Source organism: Anoplolepis gracilipes, chromosome 4, assembly GCF_047496725.1.
Source record: "Anoplolepis gracilipes chromosome 4, ASM4749672v1, whole genome shotgun sequence".
Classification (NCBI taxonomy): Eukaryota; Metazoa; Arthropoda; class Insecta; order Hymenoptera; family Formicidae; genus Anoplolepis; species Anoplolepis gracilipes.
The window spans coordinates 1831403-1852721 of NC_132973.1; the positions used below are offsets into that span (position 1 = coordinate 1831403).

Below are 21319 nucleotides of genomic sequence, written 5' to 3' on the forward strand. Positions count from 1 at the left end.
TCTTCGCCAGTTAAGAAGACCTCGTTTTTCGAGGTGAGACAATAAAATTGTCAAATCAATTTGCTCTGAATCATTGTAAAGGTTTTTTAACATACAATTTAAGGCTTATTATATAATACCTGGCCCCTAAGAGTGTATATTTACTTATAGGTAAAGAATTCTTTCTTTTTTCGGTGAAAATATTCAAACAACGATATAAAAGTGTATATATTTTAGATCAGCTATTTAATTTTATTTGCCATAAAAATATCTGGCAAAACTTTTTGCAAAAAAAGATTGAGATTATATCGGGAATATTCGGGGCCAGATTACGCGTATATTGAATGGATATGCGTTATTTACTTAAATTTAAATTACAAATTTATAATCTCGGGCATGCTTCTTATCATACTTGTTCTAACGACTCCGTCGCTTGTCGAGTTCCGCGATTTTCACGCGAAACCCGCTTATATGCGCGATGCACATTTAAAACTCAAATGCAAGAGACGATCAGATACGAGCCGCTGTCTTCGCCCAGCAGATATCGTACTCTCTCCCGTTCGCTCTGATTTTTATGCTAATCTATAGGCAGATCCAAGCTCTCTTTTTTTAGAAGGGATACACGCTCCCATGTCAATCATTATCATAATCTGGCTCATATAGCTCTGAGAATATTATTCATGATGAGTTTGGCTTCAATATTAAGAGCTCAATTGTTATTTAATGTTTCAAATTGATAGGAACGATTGAAAAATAGCTTTAATGTGATATAAACGCGGGATAACATGAGCGAGATTCTTAACAACGGAGGCGTATTAAACAAACGATCATGAAAGTTCAGGTCGAGATGACGAGAAATCTGCGAAACGAAAAATATATAACGTACACGTGCGATACCCTTTTTGACGTTAAGCTTGAACAGGACTTGGATGCGCCTCCGATCGTGAATGATATTATTCGCAAATACCCTGTGTGACAGAGAACAGAGCTTAACTAAATTCACAGAGCAATTCTTTTCGCGTCACTCTCTATATGGTTCTTTGTTTTTCGCGCATTCATAAAGGATGGAACGTTTTTATTAACATTAATAATTAAATTTATCATTATATAACATATATATTCTATGTACGTGTGTATAATATATATTATTATACACACGGATATATATAATAGGGCTCTATAATACTATTAAAAGGAATGGTAACTTTTTTTGTAATATTTTTTTATGTATACAGCAAATAGAGTTTTGTCGCATAATTAATCGATTATATAAATGTAACATTAATCAATATATCATTATATTAACTATTACCGTCAACATCTTTGCAATATTATACAATTTCGTTCTTTTTCCTTCAAAATTTTAAAAAGGATATGTTTTCATTAGAAACATCCGCAACATTAATCGAAGCCTTCGAGATTCGCGAAGCGATTAGTAATCCAAAGGCAAGAATAGTAATGAAATGCCGTAAAAATATATCACAGGCAAGCATACGTGCGCAAATATTAAAATATAGTGTCCTAATATCGGAAAAATTGGCGAATGTTCACGTAATAATAGCATCACTCTTTTTAACGAGAAATGACTTAGCACCATGTTTATCATTCCCATTTTTCTGTAAAGAAATCAAGAAAGTACGTTTGTGTACGTTATACTACTCGAGTGGCCCCATGTTGCTCAGATTTATCGCCGACGATTATTAATAATATCGTTTTGCATTTGTTAAAACCTAACTTTTTGCCAAATTGTTTCCGATTATTTTACAAGTCTTGTAAAATAGATTTAATGTGATGTTAATGAGCAATGTAAGAATTTTATATACGAGGTTCTAAAGTTACGTTCACATGCCGATACATTACTGATACCAATTGTCAGATTATTTTGAATATTAAATTGCTCATGTTAATAATTTAAACTTCAGTTTTCTCATCGATTCAATTAGTTGTGTGGGCAAAATCGAATTATATTAATTAATTATAATTCTAATAAATTGGCTTGTTATTATACGAAAATCTAGACGTTTATTGTAACTACTGTCGCTTAGAAAGCGCGACCAACAGTTAATTGATGATTGAGCGTTAATAGGAGAATAATCGTTATTTGCAATCTGCAAATAGAAAAGTATGTTATCACGAAATGCAATACGTCTAAAATTTCATCTCTAAAATTTCAACGAGTTACGTATAATAATATTATCAAATAAATAATAATAATTGAGAATTCGTTTATATAAGCATATATTATTAGCTCATATTTTTTGTTTAACTTTCCGTGTATTTTATTTGTTTTTAACATTTGTCGCAAGCAATATAGCCATAATTATTACGTATATGTACGTAAATATACATATTTTTTATCAAACATATTTACATTAAAAATTTTCTTAATAATATCCTGTAATCAATTTGTATGAAAACCTCAGGCGATTTGTGGTGTTGTGTATGTTGCACTTTTGTCATTATAGTTGAATACGATGAGCAATCAAATAATCATCTCGCATCGGCGCTATCGTCGCATAATTTATGTGTAGTATAAAACGTACACAAATGGAGATAATTTAAAATTGATATCTCAACAAAAATAATTAATGAATAAATTAAGATAGACAAAACCATTAGACTCGATTCTAAATAATTTCTCTTTCTACGCGAAAAGCTTTTTCTTTATGTATGAATTAATTAAATTAAAAACATCAGAACGAATGCCGAAGACAAAATTGCAAATGAAACGAAAGTGAAATAAAAGATACGACGGGACATTATTGTATATCTCACGAGCTCTCTCAATTTTATTATGCATTTAATTGCAAAAGCGGCGGGAGGCATTCTTTTAAAAAAGTGCTCGTTCACCGACCAATCTGGCGCAAAGTAAAACGAACGAACGATGAAATCGACTCAATTGGAGATTGAAACGAGTCTCGTTAACAAAGGGGATATCACACACTCGACGGAGCTTTCCGGCGCTCGTTGACGATAGACTTATATGTCTCTGCGCACTAATCTCTCTGCCTGACACGTTCGCGTTATCATATTGCACGTTTTGCGACAATGGAAAAATAAAAATTTTTTATCGCACGCACGTACGTACGCACGCACGCACGCAGCTGCACATACATACACACACACACACGCACACATATGTATATGTGCGCGCGAGGTCTCGATCGGTTTCAGTCTCCTTCAATTGCTATCCAGCGTCCATCAAGAGTATTACCAAAGACGAGGACCGGATATCGAGTGTACTTGCTGATTTTGATGACGACATATACATATAACCATCCGCGATTACGATCATCCTCGAGAATCGATACCGGTTAAATCGAGAGAGAGAGAGAGAGACAGAGAAAGAGAGAGAGAGAGAGAGCCTGATCGAATTAAGCGCTAAACATAAGTTTTTTGACATTTCGTTTATATGCATTTTAATTCGAAATGATATCGACCATCGTAAATGACAGTGGTTGACATTTAATTGTTCAGACGAGGCCAAGAGCCGCGTAACATCATTTCATTGATATATATTTGGAATAAATTTTAACTCTGATATCGAGCTCGATTGAGTATTATCGTATCGAATTAATAAGGTGAAAAAAATATGAGAAGGTGGATTTCGAAAACAAATAATCGCGAGAATGAGCTTTATCACACACGTTCGTTTGAAACTTGATTAATACAAAGACTTTCGGCTGATAATTATTAATTTAGTGATTTTTACTTTTAAAAAAAGTTAGGAAAAAATACTTTTTCAATTGATATCTGATTGTGTGGGAGGTAGAAAACAATTTTACTAGCATTCGTGTGTAATAATTTCAGCGCGTAACAATTTTATATTATTTATTGTTTATGAATTAAAAGAGCTGCGTGTTTGCATTTTCTCCGCGATTATTCAAAGTGATTCGATCCTGGATTTAACTGTATCGATTCGATAAAAAAAAGAAAAAATCATGAGTTGTTGATTAATTTATTTCAATACTATTTTCGAACGTAGAATGTAATTGCGACAGGCGAGCGATATGTCGTTCGTCAAAACGTAGCATAACATAAGTCAAACCTGTCTCGGTATTCTCTCGTGGACAATTCTTTCGTCGTCATCGTCTTTGTCGTCGTCATTATCGTCGGATCACTGATATCACTAACGGACGAATTCTCCTGACGAGGGCAAGGTTGGCGGCGACGATAACCGCGGATCCTGTCAGGTCGTAACTAGGGCACCATCAGTAGCGTCATCAGTCCGAGCAGACAGAGGACGGGATTCTGAACCATCGATGATGCCGTAGCGTACACGTTATACACGTCCGGGCCACTCCAGTTGTCATTATCTTCGAGGCACTCAAACTGGCAACATTGTTCACCCACGCGAAACTTCTTGCATTTCTGCGGAATAATCGCGATCGAGGTCGATCAGCATTTATGTGAGGGTGGTTTATAATTCACACTGCTCAAAACAATCAGATAAAAGCGTACTCAAGAATACTTGATATAATTTATAATAATATAATATTAGTGAAAAAGATAAATCTAAATAAAGCAATATTATTTTCAAACATTTTCTTTTCAATATTTTGACTCAATGATATATATCGTATATAGCAACGTAAAATATCTAACAAAAATAAACTGTTGTGTGTGTCAAAAAAATCAAAATTAAAAAAACTATTGTTAGTTTTGTATTTTTTTTAGATTGTTTTTTTCAATAAGCGCATTCAATTTCTTATTGACGCGTAACGCGTAGATACAAGCGATCTGTTAAAATGAATTAAACGTGATACTTTAATTCGTACGTAGTTTGCTATTAACTGTAACAACGCAATATTATTATTTTCATGCAATTATTGATAGTACGCAACATGCAACTCTCAAAGTGTGATTAAATGTATCTATTTATATACGCTAAAATAGTATGCCATTAGCGATAGATTGCGATGGTTTTAATAGTTGTTCACAAAACAGTATTTGCATTAAGAAAATGTCGTTTGTTCATAAATAGTGTTTACTGAATGTTTAAAAAATACAATAAATTAACGTTTAAAAATAATTTTATATAGATGTTTCTACGTTTATTAATTGCTGATTAAAAAGATAATAATAAGATTCACAAGCTTTTTAATTCTTCTAAGTATATATTTTTTTATAAAAAAAAGTAATATCATTAAAAATTATTATTTAAAAGAATAAATCATTTTTTGTAATGATTTTGTATGACATCATATATTATTGATTATTTCAAATTGACATTTGAAAAAGTCAAGTAAAAATCTTATAGTTTTACGAAGTTCTACATAAAATTATGTACAAGTAATAAAAGGTAATTTAAAAAATTATATTTATAAAGCGCGTATTATAAGGAGCATGTGACTTGATTTTAACATAATGGTACTTAATTTCATCGCTTCCAGCATAATTGATTGTCCTTGTGTCTTGTCATTGCGTATTATCATTATATCGTTTAACATGCTGCGTTCGCGCGTTGTTTAGTCATCTTTCTCTTTGATCTGACCATCATATTTTTTCAACCTCTCCAATGTGTCTAATTTTGACATGTTGACATGCGAAATTGCATGTATTCGCTATATGTGGATGAATTGAAATGACTGTACATATCGCAGCACCAGCAAACTTTTGCATGCATGTGCTAAATTAATTTATTTTATTACATATTGAACTTTCATTTATTTTTTTCAAAGGTTTTTTCAAATATTAAACATTAGAACTTGGAAAACAATTATTGCGGATTAATTTTAAAAATATTAATTTTTAGAATCATAGTATATAGTTCTTATAAGTATAAAAAATTCTTAAAAATGTTTTAATTTAACGTATTATACCAAGGTGAAAAATTACGATAATAATTTTCTTTCGTCAAGTTTATAACATTTTCAAGTTCAACAATTTTCAGCGAGAAAAGAAGCGTTTCTTATTTTTTGTCGAGTAGCGTATATATATGACATTTATTTTTATGTATTGATTATTAATTATATTAAACTATCATATTAAGCACGCAACTTTTTTATCAATAAAATTTACCTTCTAATAAAATAAAAGTATATTAACGCATTACGTCAACAATACTTTTTCTTTGCATCTCTAGATTTTTTCGCACTCTTGCGTACTGTTTAGCTTTATATTGGTCTGCATGTCACACAAGACACGTCTTCGTAAATGCACTTAAAATGCACCCGACTCTGTACAAAGTATGGAAATTAATTTGTCTCGCAATAATTGACACTTATGCATGCATGTTTGTTTTTTTTTTTTTTTTTTTTTTTTATTACGAGCATGACGCGACGCATGTTTCTCACCCCTGCGTAAGTTTTGTAGGGCAGTAGAACCTGAGCTGCGATCAACATGCGGCAAGTTTTACATGCGCGTGTAATTACAATATCGTCTCCGTACTTACGAGAAACGGGCCGCGCAAACTTGCCGCGGCCACGGGTGCACGACATTTCGAAGCTGACACGAGAGACTTGTCCTACTTATTAGATCACGCGGGTTCCTACATATGCATGCGTCATGCGCGCGTACTCTTTAGCATAAACATCGAACAATTAACAGACCATTTAATATACTTGTTAGTAAAACTTTTAAGTACCGTGACATTTTCAATGTATCTTGCTGTTCGAGAATATATATACGTACTTTGTGTTAAAGTTGAAAAAAAAAATAACAAACAATATACATGTGCGCGTGCGTGTATGCATATTTAAAGATTCTATATTTAAGTATTAATCTATTTAAAGATTTAATGCGATTATTATAAAGACTTGATACTGCTTTGATAGAAAGAAATACTTCTGAAGAAAGTCTTATTAGCAATTCCTTTCCACAATGTGATACTTATGTCAGATTCTAGAAGAAATTTAATAAAACAATCGCATTAATACCAATATTTGCACAAAAAACTCTCTCTCTCTCTCTCTCTCTCTCTCTCTCTCTCTCTCTCTCTCTCTCTGTCTTTATCTCAAATATGGTCCCTAATTTTGACTTTCAAACATTGAGAATTCTACGAATATATAAAAAAAAATATATAAATATACACAATAAAATATATAAAAATGTTATAAAAAATAATAAGAAAAGCTTGTTTTCTAAAATTACATTTCTATAATTAAAGGATATAATGGTAATTGTCACATTATCGTCACACACATACCGTTTACTAATAATATTGCCCAATATGAATATCAAAATGTTATAGCAATTGTTAAAATTTATACCAGCAAACTAATATATAAAACCGATTATGCGCTTATTAGCGACTTGTTAAATACATGCATGTATGCAAATGCACAACACGAAACTTTGTGCTATTTAGGCGGCAGCGCGTGTACGACATTGATTTGTACGGTCGGTGACGCAAGCATAGAAAGGAATATAATTAAAATGTAATTGAAGAGACACGTGTAAATTGTATTAATCACAAGATCACCGAAAGAAACACGACTCATTCGCGAAATCACAGATTGCTTCCTTTCTCTTTAATAATACTAATAAATTGTATTCGTCGAGGGCTTTTTTTGCAAAAATTTGAAAAAAATGGAAAAATTACTCCCCCTTTTTTCAAAATATATTTTGAATAATATATTGATATGTTTCTCTCTACAAATAAAATCACTATACTGCTTCTATTATATATTAATATATAAAAAAAAAAAATACGACAAATACAGGCACAAGCAACGATCTAAGTATTTATACGTTTATTATAATTTTGTTTGAAACATTTTTTATAACTCTCACACCATTTCGACGAATTAGCTTAGAAATAACAAAATTGATTTTTTTAAAAAAAGATTTCATTTTTTATTTTAGACTATAATTATATTCAAAGCTTATTAAAAATCGAAGGGAAGCCTGAGATCTCTTCTCTTGTTAATCAATTCAAATTTCTTATTCTCTCATTGCAAAGCAATAAACTCATCTTGAATTAATAAAAAGTAGAAAATTAAATAATTAGAAGAAAGTGTATGTATCTCGACATGCATTCTGCGTGTTTTTTTTAATTTTTTGCTTAGGAAACATTTGTTCATATTCACACGGACCGCTCGTCAACTCTTTTATCGAGACTATCGGTCTTGCTATCTTGCCCATTATCCATCCATTAGAATAATATGACGTGACAAACATAATAAAATATGAACGCAGTTTATTAGAGACACGCTACATCGAAATACATATACATGTACGTTATTTTTAGACGATGTACGTCCTTTTTTCTTTTCATTTTTTATTCTTTTTTTGTAATTATCTTTTCTCCTTTATGAACAAGCCACTAATTGCATTCCGCATGTATCACTCACGCTTTATTTCGATAATCGAAAAAAGAGATTGGCGTAGCTCTTTTAACTCCCTTTCATTAGTTTCACTCGAATGTGTGGGTTTTAGAAAGAAGAACACAAAGAATTTGATAATTATCGAATACTTCTGAACGACTCGTTGATGTAAATAAATGAAATGGATGTGGATGCGAATTAAATAAAAAAAAAAAAAAATTAAATGGAGAGAATTAAATAGAGATGCATTTATCTCTATTCATCTATATATTTACCGTAACTCAAAGAAATACAGATGTTATTCTGACACGTAATCGAAATATTAATGGGACATTCAATCCTCTAAAATACAGATTCGCGTTACTCGCATATCCTTCACATTCCCAGATACTCACATACGGTGGCGTACAGTAGATAGCCTGACACCACTTCGGCTCGGAATGATAACATACGCAGAGACTGCAAACCGCAGGTCCTGGCACGTAGTGGAGGCCGTGTCTGACAATGCCGCCCTGAAAATCCGTACAATTCTCTTCCAGAGCACCTGAAACAATTTACCACATTGCTGATTGAAATTGGCCGGGTGTAACCTGGTTTCTACGACTATACATCACATACAAGTATATAAAATACGTATGTCGATTAAGGCTCTATTTAAAAGTCTGGAGAATTTTACTAATAATTTAGAATCAATGTTTACGAATATGTTTAAACAATTGTTAATTTTCACATTCTTTATACAAAAAATTGATTTATTTAAAAAGATTATATTCCCAGTGAGAAATGACCATCTAATCGACATCAATTTAATATTGAATCGATGCAATTTACATCAATTCGACGTAAATTCGATGTCGACTCGATAGGTCCTTTCTCACTGGGGTTTGGTTACATTATTGAGAAACCAGTGGTGCACAAGGAGATATCAAATAAGACTGGAAATTAATATAAATAAAGAATATCTCTCGCTCAAAAGACTATTTAATATTTTATCGTCTGTTTTAAATTAAATGTGTTATGAGCTAGTAAAATATTATAAATTAAATTATAAATTATTTTATTAGCGTTCAAAAACACATAAAATTTAGGAATTTAATAACAAAACCTTTTTTCTCAAAAATCTTGAGTTGTGTTCTTTCTTTTTTATTTTTTATTCACGATTTCGATCTCGATAATCGCGCCAATTTATCGTGTATATCTATTCTTCAATTTTACCTTTATATTATAATATTTTCGCACTTACTTGTCCTCGTCGGTAGAAACAATAGGGTGGACAAATAGAATGTCCATGTGAGCGTCTTGATGGAGGATCTCCTCATGATCCGCGGGATGGTTACTTCGGAAAAATGGGACGTGCACGTATCAATAGGTGGTCTCTCAGAATGGTTGGAGAATGTTCGGTTATTGCAGCAACCTCCGCTCCGACAACACTGACAGCAGCAGGAATATGTTGCCTGAGCGATAGAATCAGAATATATACATTTGTTATCGTATTAGACTAATCTCGCGTGGGTCTTATTTAATGGAACCTAATTGCGCAATAATTGTCGTGTCGGTCTTGAAGGCAGATTACGCAACGAATTCTCGACATGCCGCGAAATTGAGAGTTTGCAAGGAACGCGAAATAGCTGCTCTCATCATCACGGAAGATTGCGTAGTATGTAAACAGTACTGCGCTAAGAACGTGTCTTTAATCCTTAAATACATGATCTTAATATAGTTTCTCTGCAAATTTTAAAATATTATTTAATATTGGACATCTTGTTTTATCTCTACATTATATTTTTAGTTATTTTATTATTAACAATCCATGCCTTTCGGCTTTGGATGGCTTCCGGTTACAATTGTTCATGTTTTGTTTGTGTTTTTTTTTTTTTTTTTTTTTGTATAGAATATAGAATATAGAATATAGAATATAAAATATCAAATATTAGTGTACTATATAGTCTATAACGTAAAGATTATGATTATGCAGATTATAAAGATTACAATTACAATAAGCAAACTAAGAGAGATAAAAATACATAATAATAATTATAATAATGTGATATGAAGTAATACTGTAATAAAGTGATAGAGCAAATGATAATAATAATAATAATACTAATATAGATAATAATAAGTCAGCCTGTAAACACTCTAATACTCTAATAAATTATACTGCACAGTGTATAAGCATAAACTAATTATAACATAAACATAAGTTCTAATTAATATTAGTAATAAATCTTAGACTCGTAAATTCCTAAATTCCTGCCTTCCCATCTTATTATGAATCCCCCTCTCCCAATCCGAATAAACTATACTATCATAAAATACCATGAAATATCTCTACATTATATAAGTGTATAAAAAATATAAAATCCAAATTATATATAGGATTAAAATATTAATATACTAATATTGAGAGTGTAATATTAAAATTCTCTCTAATTAAAGAATGTAAAATATCTTATATTATTTTATCTTATCAATTTTTAATGTTAGATAAGCGATAGGTAAGTTCTTTTATTTTTTAATTTCAAATATCATTGTTTCATTAAAAATGTTGTTTGATTTTTACATAATTTTACATAAATCAATAAAATCTGCATTTGTCGACGACCGCAATCAAATATAACATAAATAAGTTAGCAAATATTGCACTTGCAAATTGATGAAGCGGTCATATTGTAATGATAACAGATCTCGCAAATACGAAAATTCGAATTTTAATGAAACCTACATACATACATATGTATGACTCTCAATAAATGAATTTAAAACTTTTCAATTGCTATTCAGCAGTAAAATCCCTTAGATACGTATGTATAAAGTTTCATTAAATCATAATTTTCAGGATTGACGTAGGTTCCCTTTAGTGGCGTAGTAAGCTCTATATTCAATTTCTTGGCAGACTTTTTGTCAGTTTTGGAAACTCGAACTTAGTCCAAGTTTGTGGTCTTGATGCAATGCAATCTCTTCCACCAAGAATATATTATATATGTAAATGCATATGTATTAAGTGGCGTGTACAAACACTAAACAGCACACCAGTTCAAACTAGAATATATTGGATTGATTTAAAAAAATCTGTTCTTTTTTCTTTCAAGATAACCATAGTTGTATGAATACGCTTTCAGCTTTTCGCACATATATTGTAAAAAAATTAACATGAAAACATGTTATTAAAAAAAAAAATTTGACTCGCCAGGTTTTATAAAATTGATATTTATTTCGCTCTTTGCGAAAATCCTTTAATAAGAAGGAAATTTTGAGGCGTACAAAATCTATCTCATAAAGTTTCTTGTTGAGAAAAATGGCAAATCTTTCGAGGATAGGGAAGTTAAAAGATGACGGGAGATGGTCGCAAACATTGGCTGACATAATTATCTTTTAAAACTTTGACTTTACAGAAAATTTATTTTTAAACTCTTTTTCGGAAAAAAAAAGAAAAAGAAATGAGAAACTCAATAACAATTTAATCAAAATTAATAACTTTGGTGAGCATATTTTTTTGATGTTGGTACCATGCCAAGAAGATCATTTTATTTCATACGCTTATGAACAACGGAAACAAGACTGATTGGGTATAAAAGTTTTGTATATCTATAGTACCGAAACTTGCTACAATTATACGTATTGTGCGAATATGCATTTTGTCCTTAGTAAGGTCACGCAAACTACAACTACAGTCTTTCTGAATCGATCGTCGAAATGACGTGCATTCAAAGCTCGCCGTATGTATACAAAAACAAACTTTATCAAGTCGAGTTATCAAGCAGAGTTGACCTATTGCGATTTATGTTATCACGCATATATATTTAACCAACCCGACATCAACTTTCGTCAAGATTTTATTCTATCATCAAATAAATTCTTATGCAAGGCACAAAGAAACTTCAAACAGAAATATTTTAGTATGATATTTAAATACGTTCATTGTATGCAAAGCGCACGAAAAATGACGAAATTAATATAGTTTTAAAATGTATTTATTTAAATATTTTTTTTAAATGTATTTATAAATTATTATTAGAAAAAATATCGAAATAATCTATATATTTTTAATAATTTAGATTTGTAGAAATGCATATTTTTCCAACTCTGATACGCCCAGTTTTTATAATTTACTTTCGTTAAGTCTATTTTATATAACCTTGATCAAAATTTGCGTGAAGCAGTAAATTGTCATTCAAGATTACAGAGATCATTCCAAATTTGCTCTAAAGTGTTTAGCATCTATCATAAATTGATAGAAAACAAAAAAGTTTTAATCTAGTTGCATTATTATATATCTGTTTTTCAACAGTTAGTTTTTTGTAAAAAATTTTTATTTTTTTAAATTTCTATTTTTATTGTATTTAATTTCCTTTTTATATTTTTCTAAACAATTTGACACACACAGTTTACATCGTCTTTTCTAAAAATGTTTTTTCTTTCATATCATGCATTTTGAGAATATTCAGGTTAGGTATTTTTTTATATATGGTTTTTTTCTATTATTTTTATATTGTATGTAAGCATCTTGACAAAGATTTAAAGTAAAGCAAATAAAAATTGAATGGCTCGAATATTTTTTTTAATATCAATCCCGGACTAATTCTAAATCTGATACGTTCATAAATAGTCTTCTATTTTTCTTTATTGTCTACAGCTAGAATATAAAAATTATATACAGTTCTATAAATTATATTTCATATATCTTCTTCACACACATACATATACACACTTGTTTGTTGTTGAAACTATTTTGTGTGCTTTACAAACAGTTTATTTAAAGAAATTTAATTCGTAATATTAAAATATTGCTTCACAATAACGTGGTTTTGATTGATTTTGCAATTTAATTGTTTGCAAGAAAAAAACTTTTGTTTTAGCTTTTTCAAAGTTTCTTTAATCCGCTGATTTAATATAACTCCGAAATAATGTGCTTACTTGAAAATTAAAGTAGTGAAATGCGCCTCATTTATGACGAGATTAAACATTTTGACTCACTCTAAAACTTTTTTTAGGTAATATAGACGAAAACAAAAATTAATCTTCTGTAGTCTTTTTTCATAATACAGTGAACTAAATTCTGTTCTTTCTTATTTTTTTTTTTTTTTTTTTTGTAAGATATTTCATAATAAATAAAATATGTGCTACAGTTGAACAAACTATTCTTTGCATAAGTATATTGCCATAAATTTGAATTACTATCATGTGTGTGCGAAGCTCCAAAATTATATTTACAATCTGCAAAATTTTATAACTATGGTTCTTTTTAATCAAATTATGTTCAATTTGAGGAACTACATTAATTATTAATATTTTATATAATATACTCTGCTACATCTTAATAAAATTAAATATAATAGAATAGATCAATCTTTAAAAAAGCACATTGTCCGTAGACAGATAGTGCAGAGAAAATTGAAGAAATGAATTTTTTTCTTTTATCAATGCACCCGTCCAATTAATGAGAACAAGAAGATGATTTAAAGATTCGTTTGCAGGAGCAGAAGGGGGCGAAAGCCGCAGGTAAACGATGTCAACGACACGACCCTCGTCCATCATGCTTGTGGTTCTAAGCCATCGTCAATCAGCAGGGGAATGACGTCAAGCTCCCGGTGAACCGTTTGTAATCAGTCCGCGATCAACGCGGTGGGACCAACTCGCGCGTTCGCCATGTACTCTCTATGGAGACGATCGTCCGTCATCCAGGCCGACCGGAAATAAATCCGCATAATAGTGCACGCACTACGGATACGGTGAGAGAGGAGAGGAAGGGGAAAGCCCCAAGGGGGGGTTGCGTTTTACCTTCATGCTGTGTCGCGTTGCGATCGTCCGCCTCACATCATCCCTCGTGCGCCGCTCTACCGTACGCACATGTGTTCCCCCTCTTCTTCAATGGGGAAGAGGAGATGTGCGGGATTTTAACTGAAAGTGTTATCTCTGAAATTCTTCGATCCCGCGGTCTATATCGCGGGAAAAAAGATGCTCGCTCCCGATGAGAAAAATAAGAGAGAAAAATGAGGGTAGAAAGAAATAAAAGGAAAAAAAAGAGTGTAATTGTAATATGGGGTACACCGGCTGCGTGTTTATCGCGAGACCCCGAAGAAACTTAACGCGATGCGGCAGCTGGCAACGACACCGACCGACTGACCAAACTCTGTCGCAGTACGAGCTTGTTCCTCTCTCGCGAGGGTCGATCGAAGGTGTTCCGCGCACCGCGCCTCGCCCTCTCTCCCTCTGCTTTTCTCACCCTCACCCTCACCCTCACCCTCTCTCTCTCTCTCTCTCTCTCTCTCTCTCTCTCTCTCTCTCTCTCTCTCTCTCTTTCTCTTATCACGCTGCGACGGAGCCCCCCCTGTGGAAGCGCAACGCACCCGTTGCCAAAGTCTTGAAAAAGCGCATTCGTCGCAGCCATCGGATACTTTCGTGCTTTCCTCAATTTAAATCGCGACAATGGAGCGACTGTGAAACAGATTTCGAGATTGAATATCAAAGGCAAATTGTAAACGTTTCGTTTGACAAGTTTATTTATAACTTTAACGTTAAATTGTTTGAAATTCGTGCTTTTTGAAATTATTGTTGCATTATAAATTAATGATAAAACCAATTTATTATATTTCAAATAATAAAATGTTGAAATATATATATATTCACACTGATTTCTAAATTAATGCAAATTAATATACAAGATGTTACACACATTTTGCCATTTTAATTTTAATAATAATTTTAAATGAGAAAAACGTAATTTATAATAATATATGATTCTATAAATTAGTAGGAAAATTAAATAAAAAATATGCTTATATTAATAATAATTAAAATTTATATATAAATCTTCGCATTTAGACTCTTTCTTTAGAAAGAATGCTCCAATTATACAAATTGAATTAAACTTATATTACTTCAGAGTATGTATCATAAAAATATACTTATATAAAAAAATTAATTTTAAAATACCATGTTTAAATATGTAGCACAATTCTATTAAACTCTCCGACGTGGTGATAACGTGATTAATTTACGTTATCAGCTGCATCGTTAGTATAATAGAAACACATTCTCGATTTTCCCAAACAATCATAGAGAGGCTGCAATACCGAAATAGCTTTAAAATACATGGAATAATAGTATATGAATAGCACAGAGCATTGAATCGGTTAATAAAATTTTATTTGAAGAAAAAAGCATTAGAGAAATTTTGCAAGAAAAAAAAATATATAGTTACATACTGAGGAAATATATTAAAATTTTAATCGATAATATAGAGTATAAAAATTATTTCCGCGTATTTTTAATCTGAATTATGAATCTTGAATTTTCTTTGAAATTCGATGAAAATTTAATAACTCATTCCTCAACTTTTTTACGTTTTAATTCCATTATTAAATACCTGACTATTAAAACTGGAATTCTCTTGAAGTTCATTAAATCAAATTCTTTTAAATTTGATTAAAAAATAAGAATTTTTCCTTTTTACTCTTATTAATAATTCAATACTTGTACAGAAGAAACATCGCACGAAAGGATTAATTCATATATGCATTTGAAAGTAAGAAATTGCGTGAATAAGATAAGAAGTGACGCAGATGTTATCCTCGGACACTGCAGGATTGCGAGCGCTTTATAGGATGGAATCTCGCCAATTCACAATAGAGGAAGTATTAGGGACCTGCGCGATTAACGAATTATGCAGTTATGAATAAAGCAGAACACTGACGCAGTTGCCATATATTCTCTCAACTATCCTGTATCCTCTTTTACGCGCGATTTATCATTACTTGACTCCGATTTACTTCCATTTCCGCAATTTTATCCCGCCATTCTCTGACCTCTATTGACAACCGCGTCGCATCGACATCGTCATGACAACCATAGAATCCTATACGTATCCTTCAAACAAGTACGTGCCGACCAAAGGAGTATAAGTGAAAGCCATCACCGAAGATTAATTATCGTCGGTTTTTGCTGAAGAAGAGGGACATTGGTCACTTCTCGCGACATGAACGACTGTCTGTCACTAAACGCGATCTCTGGCCGCGTTGCTCACTTGGCGAGGGATAAGGTGAGGGTGTAAATATATTTTTAGACCCGTGGTACACGTTACACACTCTGTCGCGATTCAATTAGTACTACTGAATAATGAATATATACGGCTTTATGCTAGAGATTCATTTACATTTACATGAATTTTTTTTTTTTTCCAATTTATTACTGTACTCCGATGAGCGCGAGTCCCATTATTCGGTACGCCCTAATTTCTGTAATAAACCATTTAACGTTATAACTTCTGTCATATATTTTATTAAAAAGAAAATGTTATTAGGTTTCTACACAGAGTTTCTACGGATTGCAAAATCACTCGTGTAACGCTTAATAAACGCGACGCGAGGATGTTGAACTGAAAGGTCTATTATTACGTGACTTGTGCTAAGATTTCATAAAAACATAGAAAATATTATGTAGAAAAAAATCGAGTACCCTATTCAATATCGCATTCGATTCGAGAGATAAGCGAGTTGTGTAAATGCCACGAGGGTGAGAACAATTCCTTTTACAAACGGTTTGAATTCGAATATCGTTTCACAAATCAATTCTCAATCGCAGATATTGGAAAATATTATATATTTACATATCTTTTCCATCATCGTGATAAATATATAAAACTAAATTTGCAGATTCGAAATAAATGATTTAAATTTAAATTACAATAGTATTTATTCTTTCTATTAAATAATTGAATAAACGAAATCGCAATGCGCGAAAATATCAAGGTAAAAAACCTGTAGATCAATTATTAGTTAGAATATTAATCAGGATATTGACACTCGAATGTTTCTGAATATATTTCCTAAATATAAATATAAATATGATAGGATGGAATAAATACTAATACTAATTATCTTGACTTACTGATCTTGATAGTATATCTGTATTTTTAAAAAAAGTATAACGCGATAAGTAAGGCAAAATTGCTTCCGAAGATAATCTAAAATAAACTTATAATAAATAAAAAAATATGCATAAAGAGAGATTAAAGAAACATTATATTTTTTTTCAGATGTCCACATAGTATATTAATGTCTAAAAAAAAATAAAGATTTTTTAAAGAATTTGAAAAAGTAAACCTTCTTAAAAAGAATCGAGAATAAACATTGTTTTGTTTCATTTTACTCAATTATCCGTAACCGATCGTGAGATATAAAATATTTTAGTTTTTTAAACTCACCTCTGTAACATACTTATGAGGAGATCTGAAAAGCTAAAACGTTGCACAACATATTTATAAGTTACTCTCAGAGCTACTACGTTAGATAATCTTCGGGGTCAATTTTGCCTTACTCTTATTTCGCTATACTCTTTATTTTTAAAAATATAATAAATATATATATATAATGGAAGAAACCAAATAATACAGTCTCTTTCTTGCTCATTGACATACTGTCTTTAGATTTAGAAATTGTAAATCTAATAATAAAGATATTAATTATATTTATTACTGATTAATCAGGAGGAGAAACGTGCTCAAGAACGTCGGCGCCATCTTATTTATCTTATCACTGCTTTTTTACGGGAACAAGGGTGAGCATTTTATGATTATATTTAAAATATTTCCCCTTCTTCCCTCGAGTACTGTTGAAAATTTATTACTAAAAATATCGTCTGTTATTAATATTGAAACTTCATGTTACCGTGAAAATTTTAATATGAAAAGACTAATAAAATATAATATATTTCTAAAAGCTTTTCATTATAATTTCATTATTTTTGCTTCAAGTACAAATATTTAAATATTTAAAAATAGAAGTAAACATTTTACACAATTAATTGATGAATTTCATATCGCAATTTTTTAACTCGAAATTTATTACCAATTAACACTAGTCAAACATAATAATTATATAAAATCGATAATTATACAATGAGAATCAAATTATATTACATTCCTTATAGATATTCTAATACCGTGGAGAGTCTTATCAAAGAAGCTCAGTTGTCCCGAGACATTCACGTATGCGATAATATCGACCTGGAGACTATTATTCTTGAATATACTGATTATTATCATGCCAAGTACAACAGGTACCCGAAATTATGTAAAAAGACGGAAGCAATCGCAAATGTGACACAAAATGTGTAAGAAATACAGAAATTATTTGGAAAAGTATAGTGAGTAGAATATTAGAAATATAATAAATAGCGCGATAACTTTGATTATTTATTATTTATTGAATATACGATAATAATAACAAATCTGCAATAACAATAAGTCTGCACTTAGAGATTCAAAAATAGATTTTTCCTCAGGAATACAAAGTATAATATTATCAAAAAAATGTAAAAATATAATATATAAACTAGGTATGTTATATTAATCCCTGCTAATTTAATTTGTTATATTAATTTAATTTCCTTTGTCTGCGTTTCTCCTTGCAAAATTCTTTTGTATATTCAATAAGAATAACAGTTTTCAAAAATATATTATATTGTACTCTAATAATTAATTATTAAATCTCTCGAGAAAAAGTACTTCTGATTTTTCCAGATTAAATTTCGATCTTTCGCAGAGTAGCAATAGAAAAGAAAAAACCGATAAAGGCTCCTAATTCGAAGCAAGAGGACAGTCGTTTCACCGAAGAATGTAACAATATCGGGAAAAATAAAATCGCGCAAAAACAATCCGCTTGGGATGAATTGAATCTCGGTATCACGGTGACGCCAATTTTTCCCGCGGAAAGTGGTGATCGAGTTACCATACAAGTGCCAATGTCCAACGAAATTGTCACCGATAATGAGAGACTTCTGAAACCTATCGGTGATCTTTATCCACACGGTTCTGAATTGAAGGAAATCGCCGAAGTTATATCACGGGTAAGAAATTTCGACGATATAAACATACGTTAGATTGGCTTAAATATCATTATTACTTATTTATATTATATATTTTAACATCTGTAACTATATATTTTTTTAAATTGAATTAAATTTAATTTTAAATGATTTTATGATTTTTATATGATGATTGTATTTAATAAATGTGAACGTCAAACATATTTGAAAATTAAAATATTAGAAATGTACTTTCTGCATCACACACAATCATACTTATAATATTTCGCAGAATATATGTATGTGTATATGTTGTGTTGGATTTTATTTGGGATGAATTTAAATTTCTGTTAATAGTGAAACTGGGCATATTGTTTTTATAACAGAAAATATAAAGACTAATATAATAATAGTAAATAATAAAAATTATGAACAAAGAGTGAAGAATATGTAAAATAAAATAAAATATGATACTTTGTAGGAAATCGTGCAACAAAAGTTGAATGTTCATTGGGACGACATTAAAGGATTAAAAAACTGCAAGACATTATTAAAAGAAGCTATATTTTATCCCATGAAATATCCAAGTCTGTTTAACGGGAAACTTGGTTCTTGCAAAGGTGTATTGTTATATGGTCCACCAGGAACTGGTATGTATCACGAAAATTATTTGTCACTTATCGGAAAATTAACAAAAAAACCTCACTTCGAACAGGCAAGACAATGCTCGCGAAAGCTGTCGCCACCGAATGTCAATCGACCTTTTTTAATATCACTTCCAGCTCCGTTATTAGTAAGTGGAGAGGCGACTCCGAAAAATATATTCGCGTAAGTAAAATGTATCAATAGACATTATAGAGCGTTTCTATTTAAGGCATATATTTCTACAACGTCAAAATTCGAGATATTTATAATGAACGGCTATAAAAAAATCTACTCGAAATTAAAAGAACGAAATAAAAAAAATATTCTGAAATAGATAAATAAAAACAATTAAAATTTCAAAATATCTCTGTATGATAAGAAAAAAATATGTTTTAGTTTACACTTTTGATAAACATCAAAATCCGGCCTCTAATTATTAATTTATGTATAATAATCAAATTTATGTATATTAATCAATATATTTAATAATTAACTATAATTATTAATTATTCTTAATAGCCTTCATATAACATTGCCGAAAAAGAAATCAAGAATTTTTTTAATTTTAAGGTACTCACCGATCTTGCTAAACTTTATGCGCCTACGATAATTTTCATCGATGAAATCGATTGGACAACCACGAACAACGCAGACTACGGCTCGTCGAGCTCAGAACCTGCTAGAAGGTTTCGAGCAGAACTTCTCGCCAGATTGGACGGATTATTATCAATGGATTATACAAATGTAATATTATTAGCAGCTACAAACGTTCCTTGGTAAGCAAGAAAAATTATGAAGATAATTTTGATAATTTGATCTTGATGAATTTGACAGATTTAAAAAGATACAAAATTAATCGTCAAGAAAAAAACAATTTTACGTTATTCTTACATATCTAGTTTCTTGAATTATTTTTTTTACATAAAAAGTCGTTAACAAATTTTTCATTGTATTTTTTCATATACACATAGTTAAATTAAATGATTCAATGTTGAGAATGTCTAAATGTGATTATTTTTTAAAAACACAGCAACGTATTTACTTTCAGAAAGTTATTTTTCATAAGAATCTTTTTATCTTCTCTCTATAGATTTTTTCCTATAATAATTTTTATATATTTTTAGGAACATAGACGTTGCCCTGTTGAGACGTTTAGAGAAGCGAATTTTTGTAGATCTACCCGACGAGGCTACTCGATTAGAAATATTACGATTTTATGTGCGCGATAATCTACATGACTCACCGGAAATGTTTAAACTCGTGCAAGAAACCTCAGGGTATTCTTGTGTGGATTTGAAACTGTTGTGTAAGGAAGCATGGATTAATCAGTTACGGCCTATTTTGGAGAATCTCGAATCCAAAACAATTTCTGTGAATGACATTCGGAATGATGGTTTAATCAGCACAATGAGCCACTTTGTGTTCGCAAAACACAATGTGAAACCCACCACCAAGCATATAAACGCGCAATATTTAGAATGGCATAAGCAATTTGGTTCTTCTAAATAAATAAAAAAAACAACAGGACTCACAACTCTAAAAAAAGCAGATATGTGTATAATAGATATGATATATTATATAATAATTAGATTAATTAGTCAATTTTTTTTTCTACGAAATGA

The 21319-nt window shown here is 30.8% G+C and overlaps 2 protein-coding genes across 2 annotated transcripts; one reads left to right on the forward strand and one right to left on the reverse strand.

Annotated features, from left to right (window-relative positions):
* Positions 1 to 1650: 1650 nt before the first annotated feature.
* On the reverse strand, positions 1651 to 14382 carry LOC140665461 (uncharacterized). Its single transcript, XM_072891616.1, has 4 exons — positions 14028 to 14382; positions 9490 to 9700; positions 8642 to 8790; positions 1651 to 4350 (listed from the first exon to the last, which is right to left on the reverse strand). The coding sequence occupies exons 1-4, from the start codon at positions 14031 to 14033 to the stop codon at positions 4180 to 4182; spliced, it is 537 nt and encodes a 178-aa protein (XP_072747717.1). The 5' UTR covers positions 14034 to 14382; the 3' UTR covers positions 1651 to 4179.
* A 1114-nt stretch (positions 14383 to 15496) lies between these two features.
* On the forward strand, positions 15497 to 21218 carry LOC140665193 (katanin p60 ATPase-containing subunit A-like 2). Its single transcript, XM_072890985.1, has 8 exons — positions 15497 to 16287; positions 17734 to 17804; positions 18177 to 18359; positions 18791 to 19094; positions 19534 to 19702; positions 19768 to 19880; positions 20268 to 20473; positions 20822 to 21218. Exons 1-8 carry the CDS (start codon positions 16225 to 16227, stop codon positions 21204 to 21206), a joined length of 1494 nt encoding a protein of 497 aa, XP_072747086.1. The 5' UTR covers positions 15497 to 16224; the 3' UTR covers positions 21207 to 21218.
* The last annotated feature ends 101 nt before the right edge of the window (positions 21219 to 21319 follow it).